Here is a 25,608-nt window from a genome sequence, read left to right as displayed (position 1 = left end):
AATGTGTTTCAAAACTTGTGTCACAGTATGCGTATGTATGCATACATTATTTTTTTATTTTAAATCCAGGTTTTCAAATAGCTTTAAATAATTTTACTGACCACAGAAGGCATCAGCGCACTCTGGTGGACAGACATGGTAATGGCAACATTTCTGATTTACCTAAATATATGTAGGCAGCAGTCTGCTTTAACAGTGTCTCTAATATAAAATAAAGTCAAACGTCAAAGAGAAGTAACAGATTCCTAAATCATTCATATCCCATGTTGTATTTTATACTCAACAGTGTACACTGCCAAAGCAAAGTAGAAATATTACTTACAAATGTATATCCAAAGGCACAGCATCAAAATACAGTTTACATGCATTTCTTTGTCATTATGAAGTAAACATTCAGAGGATGAACCGTCTGGCTCGTCTATTAGACCACAGCCATCCATCACAAGGTCAATACTTTGAGAGGTCGCTACTTTAAAAGCATCCAGTCAATATAGCAAACGTATAAACTACTGCTGTACACTACTGAAGTTATGTGTAATCCACAAACCCTCCAAGTGCTCACATTTGTAACAAACATATTTTTCCCTGTTTCTCTGAACATGAGCAATAAGCACCCAAAACTCCTCTACGTCACTTGTCTCACAGGTGGCCATTGTACATCAAAGTATGTGTGAAATACATATTCAGAGGAGTGAGGAGAGATGAACATGCAGATTTGGTCCATTTTTACAGCAGCTGGCTAAAGACAGGAAGCATCAAACCAACACTCATCCTGAGAAAACAAAACACTGACCGTTTGGAGTTTTACCCAAAGCATGTGCAAAACTTTTTTTTTTTTTTTTCCTTTTATTTTGGCACATTTAAGTCTTTTGTGTATGTGTGAGTGTGTCTTTGTGTGCAACCACCTCACACACCTAACTGGCTTTTTTTTTTTTTTTCTTGCTCCTCCACCCTTCAGTAGACAAGAAAACTAACATTACTGCAAGCCCTCATTGTGCATGGCTTCAAGTCTCTTAACACAGATTTTATACAAAGAATCGTTGAAGCAAAGCGCATTAAAATATTCCAGTTAAAAAATACAACATTAAAAACTTATTATAAAAGTAGATGTGAACAGGAGTATCCCGTCGGTCCACAGGAGGTGCAGTTCAGCTTGTTATACAGTAGATCTGCCATACAAAGGTCCGAAAACGCAGAAACCAACTCTGAAATGTGTACGTTGCTTCAGGTGACGCGTCGTCTTTCTGGTTTATGTCTTTTATTCCTTTAATACCTTTTGTCTCCACGTTTTTCAAGGTTCATCGCGAGAGCTTGCTGATGACTCGAATGAGAGCAGCGTTCTCATCCTTCAGTCTCTGGTTGTCGGCTTTTAGCTCTTCCAGAACCTGCAAACACGTGAAACATTCCAGTTTTAAGACTTTTCCTGGTCACCTAAGACTTTTCCTGTTACTACTAGTAACGACTTAATACCAAATTGTTGGTGCGTGCATCAAGCACAGCGTGTGTACTGATCCAAGCGACTGATAGAGGCACCAAACCATGTTTACATAAAACTAAAACCTATTTTCACCTCAGTCAAACAAAAAGCAGAAAGCACGGCTGGTTCCTCACTTTTCCTAAAACTATGTGAATTTTCTTTAAAACTTCATTCAGGATGTAAAGAACAGAGGAAATATGATCATTTCTACAGATTTCAGATACTACTGGTCATTTTCACCGCTCAGGATTTTGTTTTATTTTTAGTTCTCGGCATTATGGATCAGACCTTTTTAAGTGGTTTCTACAGCAGCTGCAGGGGAATGTCAAGCGGAGACTAGGATGGAAACTAGCTAGCAGGGCCGGTGGAACAAAGCAGAAAACAACACAATCCAAAGCTGCAACAGAGCTGTAAAAGAGATATATGTAAGAGATGCAGTGCCAGGTACGGACAAGCAAAGGGAGAAAAAACACAGATGCCATCAGCAGACACTGGCTGGGACTTTGGAATAGTTCATTTAATCTCATAGTAAATGGTGTAAATGGTAACGATAATATAAATACACTTTTCTCTCTTGCTCTTGTCATGTTGGCGGCGTGTTCTTGATTATGTCTATTCACCCCTGCTCCGTTATTTTACAAATATTCAGGCTGCGCAAATTAAAGTTTAGATTTTGATGTTTCTGTAGCAAAATAAGGACAATTGGTGCCGTATTTGTAAGTTCTGCAAAACACTATTTGATTATAATTTATTTTGGTTTCAACATTATAAAGAGAAATAATAGAATTTGAATGTAGCGGTCAAAATTACCGCTGGTGGTTTTATTATTGAGTTGTCGCCATATTAATTTTAAAAAGTTTTGACTGATCTGCATTTGTGATAAAAAAAAAAAAAAGAAGAGGCATTTTATTTGTTTTCTGGCTCATGACCGCCCAGATACACCACAGAGATGAAGGAACTGAAATCGGCCTCAACATGTCATGAAAACATCCCTTTTTAAAATTGAAACCAAGTAGTTCCTGAAATTTTCCCTCACCTGAAAAACAAACAAGCACAAGATTTCCTAAATGATTTTAACATGTTTTACCATCAAATGTTTCACTTTTACTTCCTTACAAAAAAAAAAAACAAAAAAAAAAACCCTTAAGGGTTTCTATTCTAATCAAGGTAAAAAAAAATTACCTGATATCAAAAGGAAAATTAAAAGTTGTTGAATATTTATGTAATTTTGTAGATATGGGTGTAAGTATGTGAATGTCTGTAGTATATCTGTGTGTACGTGTATGTGTGTATGCATGCATGTATGTATTATGGAAATGTGTGTGTATCTGTGAATGTAAATAGTAAATTGAATAAGTATGTTGTGACGTGCAGCGACACAGAATATAAAACTAGATGAGCAGACAGGGGTGGGAATACCAAATAAGTTTACACTTCTTCCCACTCCTTATTTTCAAACTCATTCTCTTTACTGAATTTATTTAATTATTGAATTGATAAATAATAATTATTATTGTTATTATTAATAATATTATTAATTTTTTTCCCCCCTTAGTCTGTATATGTATGTATAAGTGTGTGTATGGACATATATATGTACATACCTTTTCTTTTCTTATCTTTGTTCAAAACTAAAAAAACTAAACTTACAATATGGATCTTTTGTAAAATTTTCACATGAGATTTTTTAGTTATATTGTAATTAACTGGGATACATCCACTCACTCAGTCTGGTTCCATTACGGCTCAAAACCAACCATTGATTTGTCACACTTTGCAAAGCAAAGTTTCCAGTAAAAGCAGAAAAGCATCAGCAGCTCCTCAAACACAGGAAACACCACCTTTGTAAGAATATTGTCTCTGTCAGCTCACAACCTAAGTGACTGCACACTTTTAACACATTCACACCTGATTTTCTCACTTTGTAATTGGTGGACTAGAGTTAGCATGCTTATAACTCCATTTTCTATCACTGCATAAACAATATATCAGGAAAAAATACATAAACAGTAAAGTAACAAAACAGTAAAGGAAATTGGTTTTTTTGTGAATTTGAAGCTGTAAATCTGAAATTGTGACAAAAAATTATAATTTCTTTACCTCTTTGTGTTTAACTACTTTTATTATGATGTCCTAGATGAGTCTTTGTGCTGCATTTTATTATATTTCACGGGACACATAAAAGTTCTGGCAAAACGTCAGTAATAAAATCCATTCTGCTTTGCAGCTAAATACTACAGGAAGTACTTCCCTGTTTTTTAAGTTTTTATCCATAAGTTTTCTTTCCAGGTGTAGAAGCTGTTTTTGTTTAGATTCAACAACTCATTTCTATCTTTCTATCTGGTGCACCCTTGTCCTTGTTCCCTCTTTTTTCCCCCTTTTCTGTCTCTCTTTTATTTGCTTTCTTTTATTCTTTCCAGTTTACTTAAGAATTGAAATCCAGTCCGATTCTTCCTTTACTTTATCAGGACTCATCTGCTATGCAGATGAATGAGTCTTTGTGCAAAACTTGATAAGATGTTACATTCATTTAATTTGATTCAGGTGTGTTTACCAGGAAAACTTTCCCTTGTGGGGTCCAATTTGTTACAACTGACTTACAGTAATAAACCTCTGGGGCATCAAGTTGTTTAAATCTAGTGGGATGCAACGCTGATGTTAAAATAAAAAGATTTCATAATCTTACTTTATCAGATTCATTAGTGATTTACAATTCAGACAAGAAACAACAACAAACAAACTAAAAAACAAAAAAAAACATCAGATGTGAAGACTATTTTTCACACATCCATATGTGGGAACAGCTGAAGTGTTGTGGATGCGTTTCTTTTGACAGGAAAGCAGTGACACAGTTGCAAACTGACTTTAAGCAGAGATTGTGTTGATTATTTCAACCTTGAAATATTTAATAAGTACAATGTACTTTGCATGACTATAAGTCCAGTGGCCTTATAGTCATTGTTCCACATGCTAAAGTGGAACTGTCATAAAACTGTCTTCTATAATCAATCCCAGATGAAATCGCAATAAGAACAGAGTAGAAAGTAACTCTACCTTCAGCTCAGCCTCCATTTCTACTGCTTTCCTCTGGAGGGAGATCTTCTCCTGTGAACCACAAGAGATGCAGTGAAACTGGCTGCCAGTGCAAACCATTACAGCCGCTGTTAGAAAATGAGCCAGTTCTTAAACAACCGGTCTGACACCAGTTGATGTTCCTCTGGGCTTCTGCATGATCACACCTTGCAAAAGCAAGTCTGCAGTAAATGCAGAAAAGCATCGGCTCCATGACTCAAGCACAGGAAACGACACCTTTGTTTAATATTTAGAAAAAGCCTCTGAAAGAACAAACATAAAAATATATACTTACAAATCTCTCCAACTCGAGCAGAGCTGGTCTGTCGGAGCTGCTCTCCTGGTTCTGACACAAGAAGAAAGGAAATGGTAACGGAACTGTACTTTGACAGTATAGTCCTTTTTTTTTTTTAGTGTTTCTACAAGCTACACTACAAGTCAGTCACCCAGTCAAAGCATTTCTTATTGTCTGTGAGGTGCTTTTAGTCTTTTGCACAAATGTGTGCACCACAGTGTGCAACCATGACGAGAGCTGCACTGAAAACAGGTTATTCATGTGAAAAGTAACACGGTATTACAGCTAAACGCAAAACAGATACTCATTTAAAAAAAGAACAACTATTTCTAAATTAGACTTCCTGAAATGCTGTTTCCGCTCTGTCAAAACATCAGGCTCTCTCTCTCTCTCTCTCTCTCTCACACACACACACACACACACACACACACACACACACACACACACACACACACACACACACACACACACACACACACACACACACACACACACACACACTTAAAAGGTCAAAGGCAGCCTCAAACCTGCCGAACCTGTTGAAGTCTCTCCAGCTCCACTTTGTTCTGGCTGAGAAGCAGCTCCATCTCCTCCAGTTTGTCCCTTAGAGCCATCTTCTCCTGCAGCTCTTTGAAGTACAGCTAGATGGAAGCACCGTGGATGAATGAATACACACACTTCAGCTTTTTTAGTTAGTTAAAGAAGGGGTGTCCAGTTCCAGAGCTCGACCGCCACAATCCTGCAGGTTTCCGATCGCTTCCCGGTCCAACACACCCGATTTGCCTCAACAGCTTGTTGTCAAGTTGTGTCCAAGCATGTTATAGTCATCAATCTGAATCAGGTGTGCTGCTGCAGGAAACACCCAAATCCTGCAGGACAATGCGCTTCAGGGAGCCACTGTGGACACCCCTGGTCTACAGAGACGCTAACTTACATTTGTGGAACAACAAACGTGAGTTGACAGAATTAAAATACTGAAAGGATAAAAGCTTCATAGGTGTGTGTCAGGTAGTTTGTTCATTTAAGCAAAGAGCCTGCTGAGTATCATTCCTGACTTTGATTTGTTGGGCTGTTTTTAACTTTCAGCCCTCGGGAGTGTTTTTCAGGTATGCAGGACAGGAACTTACCGTCCTGTAGTCTATAGATGAATCTCCCAGTCGACTCTCGCTGCGGAGAAAAACAAGAGAACATTAAAGCTGCTGTTAGAGAATCATCTGCAAAACGACTGAAGTGTAACTAAAGATGTCAGGTTTACTTAATTCCAGATGTAATGGTGGTGCTAAACACCATGATAAATTAACTGTAATCATCCCTCATCACTGTCACTTTTCATAAAACTATGTCCCAATCATAATGGCAGATCAGCGCAGCCTCAGCGTGGAACAAAAACAGAGTATAGACCGAATCAATGTGTGCTTGCTTTGTCGTTAAGAAGATGCGTGTTAGAGTGGGAGAGTATGTATGTATAGCATAGTTCTTTCTTTCTTTCTGTCTCTCTTTGAGGTGTTTTTCCTGTTTTCTCTTCTTTTCGATTCTCTTTCTGTCCCTCTTCTATCCCTTCCAGTCCAGAAATACAAACTTTGTAATCCAAACATTGATGCAAAATAAATAGAAAAATAAAGTAAGAATCCAGAATATCAAGGGGATTATATCTATAAGCACTATATCTATAATGCTCCTCTTGGCAAAGTAAATCTGCTCAGCAGAACACAGCATCCAGATCATCATTCTGCTTGCTTAAATGCTGAACAAGACAAAAAGAGTGGGACAGTATGGCAGAGGAAGAGCAATTCCCTCTGAATAAATGCATTCAGTCATCATTTCTCTGGTAGTTAACTTTCTGTATTTAAATTTTTTTTTAAAAAAAGCCACATTTCTGCAGCTTTTCTGTCCGACAGCGTTGCAACTTTTCACGCTATTTTTAGATTTTTAATTTGAAGAATAAAACAAATGTAGATGTTACAAAAAATGTAGATGAAAAAATAATATATGGATTGCAGACTCACTTGGACGTGATGTTACTGTTCGTTGTATCCAGTTCAGCATCATCTTCATCGTTCTGAAAAACAAGATGGTTTCTACTAAGTTCACAATGATAACACACTGAACTAAAAACACAAATTATGACACCTCCCGTAAAAAGTAAAAATTAGACAGGCAAACAGATTTTAGGGAAATTCAACCTGCTTAACTTCTGATGTAACACTGATTTATCACCAGTGTAATCATAACATTTTTAACACTGAAATATGTCATGGATAACGTCTCCTCATACAAAAAGGTGACGTTCACAAAGGGGAACTAAATAACTACTAACGTGAAATTTTACTGACTTTAGAAAACCACAGAATAAAAAGATTAAATGTAATAACAATAAAAAAAAATCAAAATAGTCAAAAAGCTTGAAGGAAAAATGAAAATAAAAACAAAAAGATAATATGACAGTTCATCAGCATCTGTATTCATTCGTCCACCTGGAGAAACTAGAGGAAATATTTTCCCATGTATTGTCTTGGCTCCAAAGTTGCTCCATAAAAATATGTGAAACAAGTTGCTACAACCCCAGAAACAGTGATGAGCAGCTTGAGTAGCTTAATCATGGAGGAAAAACATGATTTTCAGTTAAAAATTTCTACCTAGAAACAGATTAGCCTTCTCATTGTTCTAACTTTTTATCACAGGTAAACAATGTTCACACTGAATAATCTGTTTATCAAACAAAGTGATCCAATCAAGTCCTTTTCCATTGCCAGCAAATGTTGCTTAACCTTGTCAGGAACCACCAACTCTGGTCCTGGATCTTCCATCCTGCAGGTTTTATTGTTTCCCTGCTGCAACACACATGACTCAAATGGTTCATTAGTGGCTGATGCAGAAGTTAACAAAGCTGGAAAACATTTTTTTTTTGTTGTTGCACCAAGAAAACACTAAAACCTGTTGGATGGTAGATCTTACATGGTAGAGTTGGTGATCCTTGCTACACTCTGAGGGCTACAACATACAACAACACAACCCAGGTGTTGAGCTCCCACAAAAAAAACCCCAAGACAAAAGCAGATTCAGGATTCCTTATAGTGATATTTAATACATTTTAAGATTGTTTTAAGACCACTCAGCACAGAATACCAATTTTACAGCCACATTGGCAAAAACTAATGACTAGAATTTAAGAATCTACATTTATTTCCATCAGCGGTGAGATTATTACGCTGACCTGGGTTTGTATGTAAACTGCAACAATTAGCTTCACTTAAACTGCTTCATAAAAAAACTAAATGTGATGTAAATATATATAAATAAATATAAAATAACAACAATAACCACACATATTCAGAACATATACATGTGTAAAAGGCGACAGTATTGTAGTGGAAATAACCTAAAATCCGACACAAATCAGAGTTTTAGAAAACTCTACCAGGAGGTGAAAGACTTGTTCTCCATTGAGGAGCAGCTTCAAAGAACCACGACAAGCATTTTACTTTGAAAACACAGTTCTACAGTCACTGTATTCATTTCTAGGTCGTATTACTGCTTAAAATTGATCCAATATTCTCTATAGGGTTTGTATACGTCAGTGTGTTAACTTGGGAACTTTAGGAAAAGGTGTGTAAGTGTCACATCAACACTGTCATGAGCAGGTTACCTGTTTCAGAGTTCATGATTTAAGGTTGTTCATATTTACATCAAAGTTATTAAGTCTGTATGGAAAGTAAATGTATGGAGCTGTTGTTACATGGGATAACATTTTTATCAGATTCCCAACTGGTTTTATGTCTCACCCCGACTGACTCCACACAGCAGTCTAGTAGAATTATACCTGGACTTTAAGTTGGAGGAAAACCTGCCTGATGTTTCAGATTGAGAAAAACTGAACAATAGTTCAGTTATAGTTTAGTTTTTACTTAAACTTTTTATCTAAGTTTTAAACGTCACAAAATCTTTAGATTCTGTGACGTACAAGAAATAAATTGCAGAAAAACACTAAAGCAAGAGGTTTAATACTGAACTCAACACGTCAAAACATTTTCAGCCTTTTGACGGAGCAGCTTGATACTTCATCAAGCTGCTCCGTCTCTTCTGGACCAAGAGGGACTTTTCACTACTAGTCTGGATTAAAAGAAGCAAACATTCAGATTCAGTAATAATACTATTGATACCACCACTACTCAAACTACTACTACTAATGTTAATGATAACTCTTGACTCTTTTGTTTCATAGATACAGGATTAATAAACAGGGTGCAATTTTCAACCTAAAAATCAGCTCTGCTGAATCCAGGTAACCAGCCTGGTTAACCAGGCTGGTTACCTGCTGTTACAGCATTACAGTGGGAATATGACAATCCTGACTAAACAGACTTATAAGTCTGTTTAGTCAGGATTGTCATATTCCCACGTGACAGCAAGACTCAGCTGTGAAGTGATGTCGCATTTCATATGAATTTCACATTTAATCCTGGATCAATTTTCCTCCAATGATTAAAAACAAAACGAAAGAAAACAAAAAACTTTTTGCAGACTCTGTTAACATGTCAGATAACGTTTTGATGTTAATGAAACCTACAACTAACTGGATGGATCCATTTCAAGCTAAAATCGGGCTAAGAAATGCCAGAATGGGGTAGATTTAGCTTGTTCGACTGTGCGTGTTCCCGTGATGGTCATAAACTTCTCGCTGTAACATCAGAGCAGCAGAAACACTCCTTCTGCTCCTTGCTGGTGCAACACTTTCCATGTTCACCTCTCTGGGTGGAAATAAAAAAAATTGGAAAAAGTGTGTACGGTTTCCAGCTTGTTAACGTGTAGGTCAGCGATCCTCATCCTGGTCCTCCAGGACCGGTGTCCTGCAGGTTTTCCAAGTGTCCCAAGCTGTACACACCTGATTCAGATTAAAGTGTATTTAGCAGACATGAGCAGAGCTTGTCTGAGTCTGAGACTGATGTTTTCCAGCAGGGTCACTTGGAAAACCTGTAGGACGCTGGTCCTCCAGGACCAGGATTGAAGATCCCTGGTGTAGGTTGCCGGCGACAGCGTGCACACCTGCATGTGTGTGCAGGGAGCAGCTGCCAGGTGGGAAATCCTGGACGGAGGAAATAATTCACTACGTCACGTTGCAGTTCGGCTGTTTCTCAGACACATTTCAACGGATTACATCGTGCATACAGCTAGCATAATTATCCCCGGCAAGACTGAAAGAAGAGAGCCTGGATCCAGACAAAAAACTGAATTATGTCTACGTTTGCTCATGTCCTACATCTGATAATTTTTCTCTTCTGTTTTTTTAGGCTGTTTCAGCTTTGAGCTGTTGAGTAATTCTGCAAACAAACCAGAAGAAGTGAAACAAAACACATCCTTCTTTCCAGGGGAGGAAAAAAAAAAGCTGCAAAACTGAAGCCTTTCCCACTTTTCAATTACACCACAGCAACACATACATGTGATAATACAAAGGATCTGGAAGATCTGCTCGTGGAAAGCCTTCAGATACTTCTTTTGCTTTACAAATGTACCAGGATACAGATGGGATTAAAAAATGCCCACTTGTAATGTTTGCTTCCTGGCATCGGACCCACTAAGTGAGGATATGGTGACAGAACGTGGGTAGAAATGGTAAAACTGTGTGGGTGTTTGAATAGATGGAGAACAGACCATGGCAGGGAATAAGATGGGCCTACAGGCACTGATCAAGAAGGTCTTGGCAAATGCACCGTGCACACATTCTGTCATACACAGAAACTTCCTAGCAGGAGGAAAAGTTAACTCCATACTAAACGTTAGAGCTGACGCCATCACTAGCTGCGTTGTTGAATGTCTCTTTTCTTTAGTTTATCCGACTGGCCTCGATAGGAAAGAATTTTCAATCCGATAAAGAGGGGTGGTATAAACATTGTCACGATCGTATCAGCAGCATCTACTCATTAATATTTCATATCCACCATTTAAAATGTAATTGCTTCTGTATTTTCTTGTTTCACACAGGTTGCACTTTATTTCTGTTATTTAGAAAAGACATGCAGTGGATGACGGGGTCACTGCTGTGACCAATAGAGGAATAATATTTAGTTTTTAACAAATGTATGTAGAATAAAGGATTAAAGGTAGGATAGTAGATGTTTTCCAGGAGCATTTGTTTCACTATATTGCTTAAAACCTCCCACCAATACGTGGGACTAAATCAGTAAACAGACTCTTTTCCTCTGTCGTGCTACGATGGAGGAATGATCTCCCAAACTCTGTCCGCTCTGCAGAGTCTACTTTTAAGAGTAAGCTGAAGACTCAGCTCTTCAAGGAGCACTTCAACACTTAGTACAGTTATATTTGCTGGAAAGTTGGAGAACTTAGCCCAGTTCTTTGTAACAAACATGGTATTAACTAACTCTTTGTATTATAACATAAGTAACATTATGGGGTGGGAAGAGAGGAAACAAACAAACAAACAAAAAGCCTGTAGCACTTCATGTAAGGACCTGCGTCCAACTGGACAGTCCGCTAGCACCTTCCTATGATGTCCTCTACTGTTTGATTTCATGCTTGTGTTGTTCTCACTCATATGTAAGTTGCTTTGGATAAAAGCGTCCGCTAAATGACTGTAGAATAGAATATAATAGAATAAGTTAAGCCCATCAGTTAAATGCGCCAGCACTAAGGTCAAGACATTTGGTTACCTGTGAAACAGACAGGACTGAAAAAACACCATGCCTATTCTAAACGATTGGATGATTGTTCAACCCCTCGGGAACAAGCATTGCATGTTTTTGTGCTCTAGAGGCGTAGCTTCAGGGGGCACGTCTGAAAAAAAGGGGCTAGGAGTGTTGAATTGTGTATTTTTAAAATGTATCCTGCTCCATCTCTTTTCCCAGGATACTCTATGTTACCTTTTAGAATGACAGGTTTAATGTTTGGTTTGGGACGTTACTTACTTCTCCCAGCTGAACAATGCCAGTCGAGCGTCTTTCCCTCCTCGCTCTTCTCCGGTCTTTTGCTCCGAGACGTTTGTCTCCCTCACACTCCACCTGCTTCACAGATTCAGTGTCTGAAATGCATAAAGATTGACAGAAAAAACACACGTGAGGTGTGGGAGCCTTTTTTTTTTTTTTTTTAAATAAAGTAGTAATTGTGAAAGACATGGCTGATGTACAGAGTGACAGTACAGGTCTGGGTTAGGTGCAAAATACATGTGAAGGAGAAAATAAAAAAATAGGTTCAACTCCTACTGTAGATCAAACAAGCTCAAGGTTTAGTTAATGTGACCAACATACTGATTTAGCTCTAAGGTCAATGTTTTAGTAGCGGAGCTAAGAAAAATGTCATTACTGCTTTTGCAGGTTGATTTAGCTGACAGTGTGAATAGATCACAAAAGCTTCTCTCACATATGAACACAAACACAGTTTGGTCCAGAATTAGTCCAGTTGTGAACAAGCACGCCACAATGGATGCTGTCTGTTAGAGAAGTGCTTTCTGAGTGGAAAGGTGAAGGAAGAGCTGCTATCTGGAACAAGCAGGAAGCAAAATACAATATTTAAATTAAGCTTTAGAAATAGCAAAATTTTCTTCATGTTCATATGAGCAGCGTTTGTATTTAAACGTTTCCGTAATAGCACAAAGTGAGCAGAAAGAAAAGGATTTAAGCATTCAAGTAAGTGAAAACCAGGCGCCGCACAACAAATGAACTTGACTGATTATCATTAATACTCCATGACATGTGTGAATGCAGCAATGGGGACATCCTTCAGGTCTTTATTTGAAAACACACACAAGAACACACAAACACACACACACACAAAAGGATGGACGTCTTGAAAGGATGTCAAACATACATAATTATCTACAAAACCTTCTAGAAATGTGCAGATCCGGAAGAGAAATCTCTAACGTAAAAGATCTTTACATCATTTCCAGACTCCAGTACATGTGTCTTGTTTTTAAACTTTATGTAAATGAAAATAAAAAACGAAACACCACAAGCAAGGGTGGTGAGGTGACAAATATACAAGTTGTATATATGAGCTAAAGTGCCAGCGCATAGACACACCAGTGACTGACAGTACGTGAGAAAACCCAATTTCCCTTAAAGAGTATCCCACCCAAAAAAAACAAGATGTGCTCTGCTTCACACAACTTGTTTTTATTAGCTGCCTTGTTCTCATGGTGAACAGAAGTGATACTCCTGTAAAGGCTCTACTTATGGGAAAGTCAGCTGTTGAGCATTTTAATAAAATCGAAAATGACAGATTAAACGTGATATAAAATGTAGCTATGAAAATAAATTATTGGTGAAATGATACAGTCTCATGCAATGACAATACTGCTAGTGGATTACTATACATCTGACTTATATGTGCTTTAATTAGGCATTTACTGAAAATTTCTTTTTTAATTTTAGTTTATATTTATAGGGACAAGTACTATAAAATACTGTCCAAAATGACCAACCGGACACTTTGTCAGTTCTCTCAAATGTTTAAAGAACACACTGCATTTCATTTACAACAAATATATTAGGGCCTTTTTTGTAGCTCCAACTCAAGAAATGGGAACAAATATTGCATCTTTGTGAAAAGCTGCTGGTAAAAACCCTGAGGAGCTAAATTAAAGATGTAATTAGCAAAGCTGTCTTATTTGGAAACAACACTGGTTCATCTCTTGAGTGTGAGACATTTTTTAATGCTTAAAAGATTCAAACATGAAGTGGCTTAGCTAAAAATGGTCATGTGCAAGGACTGAACAGGAAAATACAAATTTAATGAGGGGTGGTTTTACACTTTATACTAAAATAGTTAAGGAAATTATTCAGAGACTTTATGAGAATTAAGAAGACATTGGTTAAACAACACAGGAAGTTCGTAGTCATTTTACCCCTTTCAGCAAGTGTGACAGTGACGATGGGGCTCACAGGCTGGATATTTCTAGGTGGAGGATCAGCAGCTTTACCGACAGTCTTCTCTGCTTCTTTCAGGTCTGTCAAGGTCACACCCTACCAACACAGAGCACATACAAAACCACTTAGAGGCCTTACATTGTTCCAAGAGGCTAGAAGTGAGAAGTCTTTCTACACATCTTTACTGCAGCAGCTTTACAGTTCTGTATTGCTGTTCGAGCTAATCAATAGTTTAATTATTATTCTGTCTTTTTTTTCCCACCTACCGTGTTCAAGCATGCACCATGATAAAGCAATCTGTTCCCACGTTTAATCAGCAAAAACATAGCAGCACTCACACATAATATAGGTTTTTTTTTAAATAAGACAAAATGAATCCTGTTTGATATGAGAAGTCACATAAAAACAATGAGTAACAGTGTTTTAGTGAAGAGTAATATCACCGCATGCCCAGCCTGTGTACTCCTCTTCCTCCTGCTTGCCTTCCCTAAAACTACCTGACTGATGACCAACTTGTCCACTGCGGACTATTAGATGCCCTGGCTACAAAGTGGTCTAGCACCTTGCAGAACATTACAAGGTGGAGCCCACATAGCATACTGGCTATATCTTTTACTAAACTAGGGTTTATTAAACACCATTAAAAGCTAATGAGATGTGGTGAGAAGATAAGGAGCCGGTAAGATGAGGTTAATGTATGTATTTTAAGGTTTCTTTAGTTTAACCAAACCCAAGTTATTGGTTGGTTGCATCCAAGGCAGCACTGAGCTGTTTGCAAATTTTCATTCTGACTCATCTGACAAGTGGGTGTTGTGTTTGTTCCTCTTTCATTAAGGAGATCTAAAGGTCACCTTGAAAAAAAAAACAGCTTTGTGAAGCTGAAAGAAACTAAAGTATGACAAACTGGATGTGTAAAATGGATTAACTTTCATCAGTAACTCTTAACGGTAGCTACTGAACCGTCACCTCTTAGTTTGACACCCCCATGCTATAAATAAAAAAAAAACCCCACTTCAAATGTGCAATGAGGCCGGCCTTCTTGTTTGACACTTTCAGCTGTAAAGCAGTACAATACATGCTTTTGAGGGCCGTTCAGCATATTTTTTAGGCCTTAGACATTATTTTGAAAATGTATTTCTGCATCCTTGGCTTAGTCGTGTCCAAATGTGTGGTTCAAAGAGCAGACATAAGCAGAGATCTGTTTTCTTCTGTACTAGATAAGTGCAGGAGCACTCCTGTAGAAGTAGATTAAACACTACCAATGACACAAATTTTAATTTCCATCTCTGAAGCTCTACCTGTGTGGAGCGACGAGACTGACGCATCAGCCGAGAGCGAGCTTTCCTTTGAGATTCAGACTCTTCGTCTCTTACTGGAGCCTGGAATCTAAATACACAAAACACCAATGAATTATTTGATTAATACTGCTGAAAAATAAATCCAAACAATCTTGATCTTAATCGATTAACACTAAAATTCATCTGCAGATCACAGGACCGTTGGTTAACAAGAACCAATATGTGTGTACTGTTTGTGCTGCTGCTGTTGTTTCTTGTCGGCGTTGCGACCGTTGGGGCTCTCGGCTGCAGCATCCCTCATCTGAGGAGTAGGTTGGACTCTGGCAGTGCGGCTTGCTTTGTCTTTCTCCTCCTCCTCCACACCTTCCTCCTCATCTTTCTCCTCTGATGTCTGGATAACAAAGGAGAGAAGTAAACATTCAAAGTGTAAATAGCCATTGTTGCTTAAAAGTTTGAAAATGAATGTTATGTTGTTGAAACTACCGTATTTTCACGACCATAAGGCACACATCTTAGATTTTCTTCAAAATGTGCGGCGCGCCCTATAGTGCTTGTGTGCGTGTTGCTGTTTATAGTAATCGGACGTAGTAAAGAACACCATGAGAACGTTAAAGGGTGAAGCGTGGGCGTTGATCGCATATAAACGAACAGGTATGTGCGTTATGCAGAACACCTTTTTCTAACAACCCTGAAAATGGCAAAAAGACACGTTTATGAAGCACAGTTTAAACTGAAGGCCATCAACTACATCAAGCAACATGGAAATCGAGCAGCCGAGAGAGAATTTAAGATTAATGAATCGATGGTTCACAAGTGGAGGAAGATGGAAAACGAGCTCCGACAGGTAAAGAAGACGCAGCTGAGTTTCCGTGGACATAAGGCAAGGTGGCCCGAGTTGGAGGACAGACGCTTGGGCTAACGTGTCTGCTGGCACTGTTGTCCGCGCTTTCGCAAAAGCCGGCATCATTTCCGAGGAGCCGCACGGCACGGAAAGTGATTCTGACAGTGGAGAAAGTGAACCTCGCATGTTTGCTGGAGATTTAGCGCAGCTGTTCAATTCAGAAACAGAGGATGAGGACTTTGATGGGTTTGACTGATGACGATTACCGATAAAAAAAATGTGAGTACCAAACTCAGTTTTGGTCCCGGCCTATTTTTAAATACGCACACTTGTGTGCTTGTTTTATCCGTGTGTTTTACCATACCCACGCCTATTGATGATTGAAAAATGTTAGTACTTTGTAATCAATACTTAAATAAAGCACAACCGAACTCGGTTTTGCTCCCGCTCTATTTTTAAAAAGGCATACTTGTATGCTTGTGTGCATTGAGAATGTTAAAGGGGGATTGTACCGTGGGCGTGGATTGTACCGGTATATAAAACCCGCGCCCTATGGTCAGGTGCGCCTTATGTATGTGTTAAATACAGAAAGGGCGCACATAACTGAGACTGCGCCTTTTAGTACGGTGCGCCTTATGGTCGTGAAAATACGGTATACTGAAGTATGCTGTACTGTGAAAGTGTTCGTACTCAGTTGAAGTTTAGGTAGGTGGACAGTCATGTGTACTGTAAATTACAAGTAAACTGTTAGGAAGACCATTACAGAAGAAATTCACAGTAATTCTTTTTTAGAAATAATCTTTTTTTCTTATTATCTTTTTAGCCAGTAAAGAATAAATTCCCATCGAGACAAAATCTCCTCTACTAAGGAGTCCTCTAAGTGACACTATTAATTTTGAAATTACAGCACCCACTTCTATTCAGCATGCTCTTTGTTTCTTTACTCTCCCAGCTTTGATAAAACCCAAGCAAATAAATGCATCACGACGACTGACTTAATCTGTTGGCGTTTACAAAATTCATAAAAAAAATACAAACAAAACAAAAGGGGACCAAAAGGAAACAACCACCGTAGGAGGAACATGTTTAGTTACCTAAACATGTACTGAACAGGTGGATAATGTGTATTTGTCGCCCATTTCTACTTGCAACATATACTCAACATGAGTATTAAGTTGCTGTATGACTGCTCTGTTTCTTTGTCTTGTTTTGATCTTTACCTTGTCAGCTGGGCTGACTGTAGATGTGGTCACACTCTCTGAATCTGGACTGGAAACTGTGGAGCTTTCTGGGGATAAAGCAGTTTGCATTTTTTTTTTTTTTTTTACAATCAGTGTAATGACTCGTATCTCAGGTGGCTGAACGTGTCACTCCAGGTCAGACAGATTTACCGGGACTGCTCTCCTTATCCTCGTTAAGTTCCAGGCCTCCTGATACACCCCTCTCTTTAGACTGATCCTGAACGTTCATCTTGTCTCTACTGCTCATCCTGCACACTGAACTCCTGCATACAGGACATAGACAGAGAAAAAAACAGTGAAAAAGACTCACACGTGTGTTATCTGAGGAGACTTCTCAGGTGTTGTGTCAGTTAATTTCACATCACCTTATCTCTTTTATATTTGTTACAATGTGTCACTGCAACAATCAAAAACGTTTTTAATGGGAAAAATGTGAAATTAAGGATGGAACCAATATGGATATTTACCTCCGTCGCTTATTTTGTGCATTTGTAGCATTGGAGCCAGGCTGGTTCTGTCTGTCTGAGATAGACTGCTCATTGCGCCACTGAAAAAGAGGAAACCATTATCTAAATTTACATAAAGTACATGTATTGTACCAGATACTAGGGGTCAGAAAATTCAATACATTTTTACTCCACAATTTAAAAATTGATTTTTTTGGTTAAAAAAATAATTTTTCAAAAATAAATAAAAAATAGTCCAATATAAATTTTTTTTGTCATTTTATTTGTTTTTATTGGTCTTTTTACTTGTCTTCTTGGAAATTACAGCAGCAGAATGATTGTCTGGCTTATTGTGTTGTTTTTTTCCTAATTGAAATCAAGAAAAATGACGAGCAAATTAAAGTTCAGTACTTTTTTTTTGTTTTTAATCTACAAAAATCAGTAATATCCAAGAAATTTGAGAATCGCAATGTAAATCAAATCAGCACCAAAAAATCGGAATCAAATCAAGACAAAAACATATCGTCACAGCACTACCAGATACACAGAAAGCGCTCACTTACATTGGCTTGTTTTTGTGATAACTCCTCTAGGAGCTCCTCAACACTTTCATCAGCTACATCAAAAGGTGTCTGACCCTGCAAAATGGATTTTAGAGCAAAAAATAAGACAAAAATGGCTCATATTACAAGCAAACCTAAAATAAAGTATGTTAGTTTAGCAGGCTGAACACAGCAGGGTAACGTAACATGACCAAGCACTTTCTGGCCCTCACCCCGTTGCTGCGAGCGTCCATATTGCACAGTTGCTCAGCCAGAATGCGGCATGCGTCCCCCTGACCCCAGTGGGCAGCCGCATGGAGAGGAGTCCAGCCGTCAAAGTCTGTAGCTGACACATCCAGCCCACACTGACACAGTATCCTGCAGGAACAACAGATTAGCAACAAAGAAGGAGTAAAATCTCTCACCTGTACTTATAAAACTTCTGAAACAACTGACAGATTAATGTCATTTGGTAATTCTGTTATGAAATAAACTAACTAATAAAGAAATCAATGGCTTTGCAGATTCAATAGTGAGCAATAGAAAATGTTTACTTCAGAGCCTCAATGTAGCCTTTGGCAGCGGCCACATGCAACGGGGTGGCTCCAGTCTTTGGGTGTCGAACGTCGTCAGGTAGGCCCTCGGTCAGCCAGGCCCGGGCGTCTGTCATGATCTGCTCCTCCTCCAGCCGTTTGACTGCCTCTAAGTCCACACCTGAAGAGAACAAACACCTCAAAATGAACACATATAGAAAATACAGGAATGACTAGTGAATGCTCAACTACTCCCAAGATGTAAACCTCGAGGGAAATTAAATATTCAAAGACACTAGTTGACTTACAATGGCACAACTGTATTAATGCAATAAATTCATTGATCTATGTTGATTAATAGTCTGATAAGTAATGGAGCCAGCCTCAAAGCAGACACATGAAAATGACTTTCTGCTGCCAGTAAAAGATCCCAAATCTCCACAGAATAAGCCGTTTAGCCGAGGCAGAGAAGATGTGGAAAGTTTTTCCATCGGCGCAACCCACATATTCAACTCTGCTGTTCATCCTACAAATGCACTGTCCTAACAAATATATCACGATATAAAAGACATATAATTTGGCTTTCTAATGCTATAAGATTAATTTCCAAGGATTGTTACATCAAAGAAAAAATACACCAAATATTAACGTCCTTACTGTTGGTGCTGAGTTTATTTTTTGCACTAGACCAGATCAGACTTTGCATCCAGAGTTTTGTTGCACCTAAAACAGACAGCACTATACCTAACACAAGATAACAACTTTAAAATAATTTGACTTTGTTTCACTTGACTTCATAAAAATCCTCTGATTTTTGGAGGTGTCAGACTCGTTTTATGTGTACATTCAGAAGCTCTGTAATGAGAGTAGGAACATGACAGCTCTGAGTTAGTGATTACTCAGCGGCTGAACAAGATGCCAGAGTTGTTGCTTTTAGTGAATCCTGGGCAGGGTGGTACTGAAAGTCATGGGTCTTCATCCAGTGACCCCTCACCCCATCCTGCTCCTCATAACTGTGGTTATGCACCGTTATTGTCTGAGGCCCACAGTGGCCCATTAAATGTAGAAGATGAAACATTCCACTCAAATAAAGAGAGATTAGTGCTGCATATCTAACAATCCAAAGGAGGGGAAAAATGTTGCCAATATTATATGTTATGATGAAATTCCCTCGCATCAACAAGCCCTTCTATACACAATGTGACATCCTATAGTCAAAGAACAGCACTCACCCTGTCTCAGAGTGTAATCCTGAAGAAGGGATTCAGTGGTTTCATCCAGGGCAATGTCCAAAGGAACATCACCATCACAGTTCACAGCAGAAAGAGACGCACCTTTCTGCAAAAGGAATCTGACAAAGCAAGCATCAAATCAAGTTAACTAAATAAACACAATGAGGGAACTCTCTCTTGTAATTCCATCACATAATCTGTGTTTTCATGTGACATTTACACCTCTGAACTGAGACAAAAATGCATTAAAATAATAAGGCACTGCAGAAAAAAGCACATCCATTTTGAAATTTTTTGAGCTGCATGCATTGGTAAGACAGGCCAGCCCACTCATGTTTCAGATGATGTGTTGTCCTGCCAAACACAGCAACAATGTTAGTATTGTTGAGTGCAGAAATATTCTGGCACCCACACTTTGCTCTGACGTGTTAAAGAGTATTGTAGTGCTTAGCTGTATTCAACTAACTATTGACGTTTATATTACACACTCTGCAATGTCAGGATAGCCGCAGGAGGAAGCAACATGCAGCGGTGTCCATCCCTCATTGTCAACCTGGTTCACGGTGGCACCGTGCTCCAGAAGAAAGGTCACCATCTCCATGCTGCCATCTATGCAGGCCTGTTAAAAAAAAAAAAAAAAACAAAAAAAAAACATCAATAAATTAAAAAAAAAAACAAAAAAAAAAAAAACTAAATCTTTTGAACAAATTTCACAAAAATCTCATTAAGAAAAGAGCGCCTTGCCTGGTGCAAAGCGGTGATGCCATCAGCATTGGAGCAGTTGGCAATATCCGCCACATCATCCCCACTCGTCCTTTTGGCCTCCTCCAGCATCCCCTTGGCCTCCTCTGTGTCACCACTGGCACAGGTCGCCAGGAACTCGGCAGCTCTGTCAAACCTCACCCTCTTCCTAAACACAGAGGATACGGACAGTTTTACATCACTGCTCAGTATCTTTCACATCATCTAAAGTTTTACACCTTTATAATGTTATTCGTGTCATGTTCTAAAATTATTTGCAGAGTGAGAAATAAACGTTGTCAAAAACATTTCTTTGTCAAGAACAGGGCTGGATTAAAAGTGCACAGGTCCCTGGCCCAAAATGTTCCAGGGTCCCCTTTCCCCACCACAACATTGTAAAAACTGTGAATGATACACTGTGAAACGACATTTCTAACATCTCTCAGCCAATGGTACCAATAGCAACACACTAGACACTAGTGTATTGCTAGTACAGTTTGTTTCATGTCCAAACTTCTGGTGTTTGCCCCCCATGGGGCCCCACATAGGCTCCACATGGCCCGCAAGTGGGCGTGGGCCTCTGGGCCTGTGCTCATAATGTCCATTGGATAATCTGGCCTTGGTCAAGAAACTCTCAGGTCATAGAAGCCGCTTTCCAGCAATGACCAGGTTTTAGGACCAGCACACAATGAAGCGCTTCTCTGTTACATAGAACAGAGAAACATTCACAGTATCCAGTAAGGGGGGTATCCATGTAGACCAAGATTGCGTTCACTGTGCCCTTTGGTCAAACAAGCAAAACCATGAGACTCATATATCCCCATTCTCACCAAAGGTGGCGATGCACTAATATTTAGCAAAAGAGAGACCCGTGGAGAGACTAAATCAGAATTTCTAAGCTAAACACGAAGCATGAAATAATCAATGTTTTGGGTTTTTTATTTTGTCTTATGCAACTATACTGTAGAAATACACTGTAACAATGGACGCAGTGTGAGCAACAGATGAGGCAGGAACTCTTAACATGATCGTATTCGCAATAATACTGCAAATGTAGCAAGTAACTTTAATTATGACCTTGTAGTCCACTTCCTGTGTTTTCTCCACTTGAAATGGACCAAGACCTGCATTTATAGGCAAACCAAGTCCGCTTCTTTGACCTGAATCAGAATTTGTTTGCTACATTTACATTTCCTTAAACGAAGCGGACTTTCCGAGCAAACGGAAAAGGATTCAATCAAAAAGGTTGACGTGAAGACATTGGTGGGTTCACAGTCTCCTACTCCCATCAGAACTAAAGAACATACATCAAATATTTTCAACATTTTCCCGCACACATTACAAGCAAACTGACAGAAAATGTCACATTGAAAATATTTCAGCTAGAATGTGGCTACAACACAACAGGTACAGACTTCTCTTTTAGAGTACATTCAAACCTATTAATCCGCCACACTTGGTGGAACTGGGAGACTCTGCTACGTTGAGGACGCATCATTCTTATGGTTCAAGGTTACTTGCAAACTGTCCTTAGGACCTATTCACAGTGGTACTGTGTGGTCTGCTTCCATGGATAGTTTGGTTCTTTGTAGTCTTGTGAACAAGAAAAGAGTTATTTTTCAACTGGTCAAGTCATCCTCCAGGAGAAGAATTGTCTGCAATGAAGCGGGGAATCACTGCAGGGATGGGGGCGAACGGATGTGCTTTTATGTATCATGAACCCGGTTATTTCATATTTACAGAGAAACTTTGTCCAAGGTAAGGTGAGTTATCCATGCGACTCGATCTCTCTTTAAATGCCACGTGCTGTTAAAAAAAAATTTCTTTCTCACTACCATCATCAACTGTTTCATTAAATAACCACACACAACTCAAATGTGCAACCATTCACAAAATAGTTCTCGGAACCCCTCGAGTAGAAAGTGCTTCTCGGCTGATAAGTCAAGAACAAGCTGTCCCAAACCCTGTCCAAGAGAACAAAATTACATCATCTTGTTCTCATGGGAGAACAAGAAAAAGTTCTCGCTTCTCATGGAGCACATAACAGGCTTTGTTGGCAGGAACCATCCAATAAAGTAGAGTTTCCGTGGTGTGAATGTGCCCTTAGTCAAAAGAACAAGACCCTTCAAACAACAGATTCCCTTCCTAACCAACAGGTGCTACTGCATTAGCAATTGCTGAAGCACACAACAAGACAAACAATGGCTGTAGCTCAGTTGGAAGAGCACTTGTTTACCAGTTGGAAAGTCTTCCCCATCTTCCCTAGACTATATGCTGAAGTGTCCTTGGGCAAGACAATGAATCCCAATGTTGCCTACCAATGTGTCCATCAGGGCATGAATGCACGCGATAGTTGAGCACTTAGTATAAAAACAATACAAGCCCTATATGACTGTGTGTGTCATTGGGTGAAAGTGGCATGCGGTGTAAAAGCACTTAAGAGTGGTCAACACGAGTCTTGAAAAGAGCTACATTTATACAATTCATGCAGGGTACGCAGGATTCAGTCAGTACCCACAGTGCAGGCACTGCTCCGATCCACCTGTCAATCCACTGTTCCATCAACTTATGAACAAGATTCCCAAATGAACTGCACTTCCCAAGCAAACTGGGATTCAAATGAGAAGGGTTGGTGCGAATACACAGATGTTGCATTAAAACAGTGTTGATCTGGCCGAGGATGTTAAAAAGTGCATTAGCAACAGCCAACAGGCAAGAAGAACTAATTATTATTTTCATAGTACAATATCAGCTCCATAAACCTTCAGCTTTAACACTGTTACATTCCTATTTGAGTTTTAAGAGGCTAATGTTAAGAACTGTTGCTTTTATTTGGCCCACTTTCCAAAGTTACTAGTTTGTTTTGGAAATGGCAGCAATTCATTGTGTATCCTTTGACAAATGTAATACAGGGAATTCTGAGTTGTAGGTTTACAACATGAAAATGGGGATAAATACATATTAACTCATTATTTCCTTATAGCACAATAAAACCGCTGATACTTTGAATACAGTAATGCAAGAATGAAGAATGAAAGAGCTGTTTCATGTAAATGCAACATGATTTGCATTTACTATGTTGTGTGTAGATAAAGCTAAGAATGCCTGGCATTTCTACTATGAACTGGCAGTCTGATTTAGAAATTCATGGAAAAACTGATGGAAAGAGATAGCTTCAGACATAGGAAGTATGCACTTTCTTTTTTGTTGTTTTAGTTTGTATTTATTCTTTTCCATTAGTCCCTTGAGGAACAAAGTGATGATTCTTGTCCCAGTTATTGGTCCACTGAAAACAAGCATGTAAAAGACAACATTTCAGCAGTTCCTAAAAAGATCAGTAATAAACATGTGAGATACAGAGAGAGATTTGACTCATGCACAGACATTTTGAACAAAATCGCTGGACATGAAGATTAAATTATTTACCCAATATAAACTATTACACCATAAACAAACACTGGTAATAAATGAGAACTTGAGTAGGGTTATTAGACAGCTGGCCTTTATTATGCTCCGGGGTGTTTCCATTATTTAGTCCCCCACTGTACAAGCCCACGCACAGCAGCATTCCTCCCTCACATTTCTTCAGATGTTTCAGCTGAGCTAGCGGGCTCTTAGCCTGTGGTTAGCATCAAAAACATGTCTCCTTACCGTCGTCTGAGGATGGGACTGCTCCCATCGCTTTCCGCACATTCTAGCTGATCTTTCGGCGGGTCATGAAGCTCGGCATCGGGCCCCGCAGCTCCGTCCTCGGCATCGCCCCGCCACCTCCGCCGAGGCACATCCGACGCTTTGTCGGTGCAGGAGCCGGCCCAGCGCTTCAGCTGCTCCCGCCGCTTGGTCCTCGCCGAGTCCCCCATTAAATTTAACCGCGGAGGACGGTGTTTTTAAAAAATAAAACATACAGGAGCGGGCATAGACACACCCTCCATGTGTGTACTTTCACTTCCTGGTTCTTGCTCTCTGGCTGCTGTACTGGTGAAGAGAGCCCAGGCGCGTGCCCGAGAGCGCGCGACGCGGTGCTTGCTAGCCTCCGTGACGTCATCGCCGCTGTTTTGTGGTAGTGCCTTGAAGGGAAACGCAGAAATAGCTCCATCCCTGTGAGCTTTCTGACTACTGTACTTCCTGCTATTGTGCTTTCTGAGTCCAGTAAAACACTCAGTATTGCTAGAACAGGAGCCAGGACTGTCTGTTGAAAAATTAGAGATAAAGCACGTTGTAAAGCTGTGAGTATATTGGCTATTTTTTTGTGTGCAGTTATTTTAAGAGCATCAGCAGGTGATGCAACAAACACATGGGCTCTCAACATATGACTGGATTTTTAGGAAGCTTTGATCGTAATTTTAGGAAGTGAAAAAAAAAAACTAACTAAAGCACAGACTTCTTAAATCTAACGTAAATAATGTTATTATTTATCAGATAAACGTAGGCTGTTGACAGAAGGAAACATGACCCCACAGAGAGAAGTATTAGGTGAAACACTGGGAACGATTACTCCACTCCTTTATGAAGCAATGTACAGCACAAAGTATGACAAAACATGTCAGCAGCCGTGTCCCTTAAGATACACAATGAGAGAAAGACATGAAGATTTAAAATCATCCTGACCACCAAAGTAAAGCCAATTTAAAAAGCAGAGAGATAGGATGTACCTACAGTTTAACATATTCACTTTTTATTCAATTATATCACCAAAACTTTCTAGGATTTAATACAGCTTAGATCAGTTTGCATTTCCACAAGAACAGTATTTCTGTAATAAGTACTTAAAGACCTCCAGGCTGAGTCACAATGAATTAAAACTTATTTTCTAACTATGAACACTGATCTTAGTGGCCCATGAATCAGCCATGATCAAAGCAATCAATGCTGAGCCCACAGTGTGACCTCTTAGTGAGCTTGTAAACATTCCAACATGGACATGGGGTCAAACTCCATGCCACATTTTTCCTGTGGCTTTGTGTGTTCAAACCACCACACCGTAGTCTGCAACCTAAAGGAGAGCAATTGA

At 39.2% G+C, this 25,608-nt stretch overlaps 1 protein-coding gene across 2 annotated transcripts; it reads right to left on the bottom strand.

The window, feature by feature from the left end:
• Positions 1–353: 353 nt before the first annotated feature.
• On the bottom strand, positions 354–24,537 carry ppp1r12c (protein phosphatase 1, regulatory subunit 12C). Of its 2 annotated transcripts, none has more exons than XM_079238232.1 (20): positions 24,249–24,537; positions 20,601–20,766; positions 20,345–20,475; positions 19,857–19,975; positions 18,646–18,805; positions 18,325–18,469; positions 18,113–18,187; positions 17,571–17,650; positions 17,254–17,366; positions 17,083–17,150; positions 15,252–15,412; positions 15,022–15,109; positions 13,702–13,819; positions 11,765–11,877; positions 6,851–6,903; positions 5,972–6,011; positions 5,372–5,485; positions 4,845–4,895; positions 4,532–4,582; positions 354–1,385 (listed from the first exon to the last, which is right to left on the bottom strand). In XM_079238232.1, the coding sequence occupies exons 1-20, from the start codon at positions 24,455–24,457 to the stop codon at positions 1,299–1,301; spliced, it is 2,142 nt and encodes a 713-aa protein (XP_079094358.1). In that variant the 5' UTR covers positions 24,458–24,537; the 3' UTR covers positions 354–1,298. The 2 variants fall into 2 exon arrangements, with proteins under 2 accessions (XP_079094358.1, XP_079094359.1); XM_079238233.1 differs by having other exon boundaries at positions 5,381–5,485.
• Between the last annotated feature and the right edge of the window lie 1,071 nt (positions 24,538–25,608).

This window comes from Telmatherina bonti (assembly GCF_933228915.1).
Source record: "Telmatherina bonti genome assembly, chromosome: 3".
Lineage (NCBI taxonomy): Eukaryota > Metazoa > Chordata > Actinopteri > Atheriniformes > Telmatherinidae > Telmatherina > Telmatherina bonti.
This window is presented reverse-complemented; position numbering and strand designations above follow the sequence as displayed.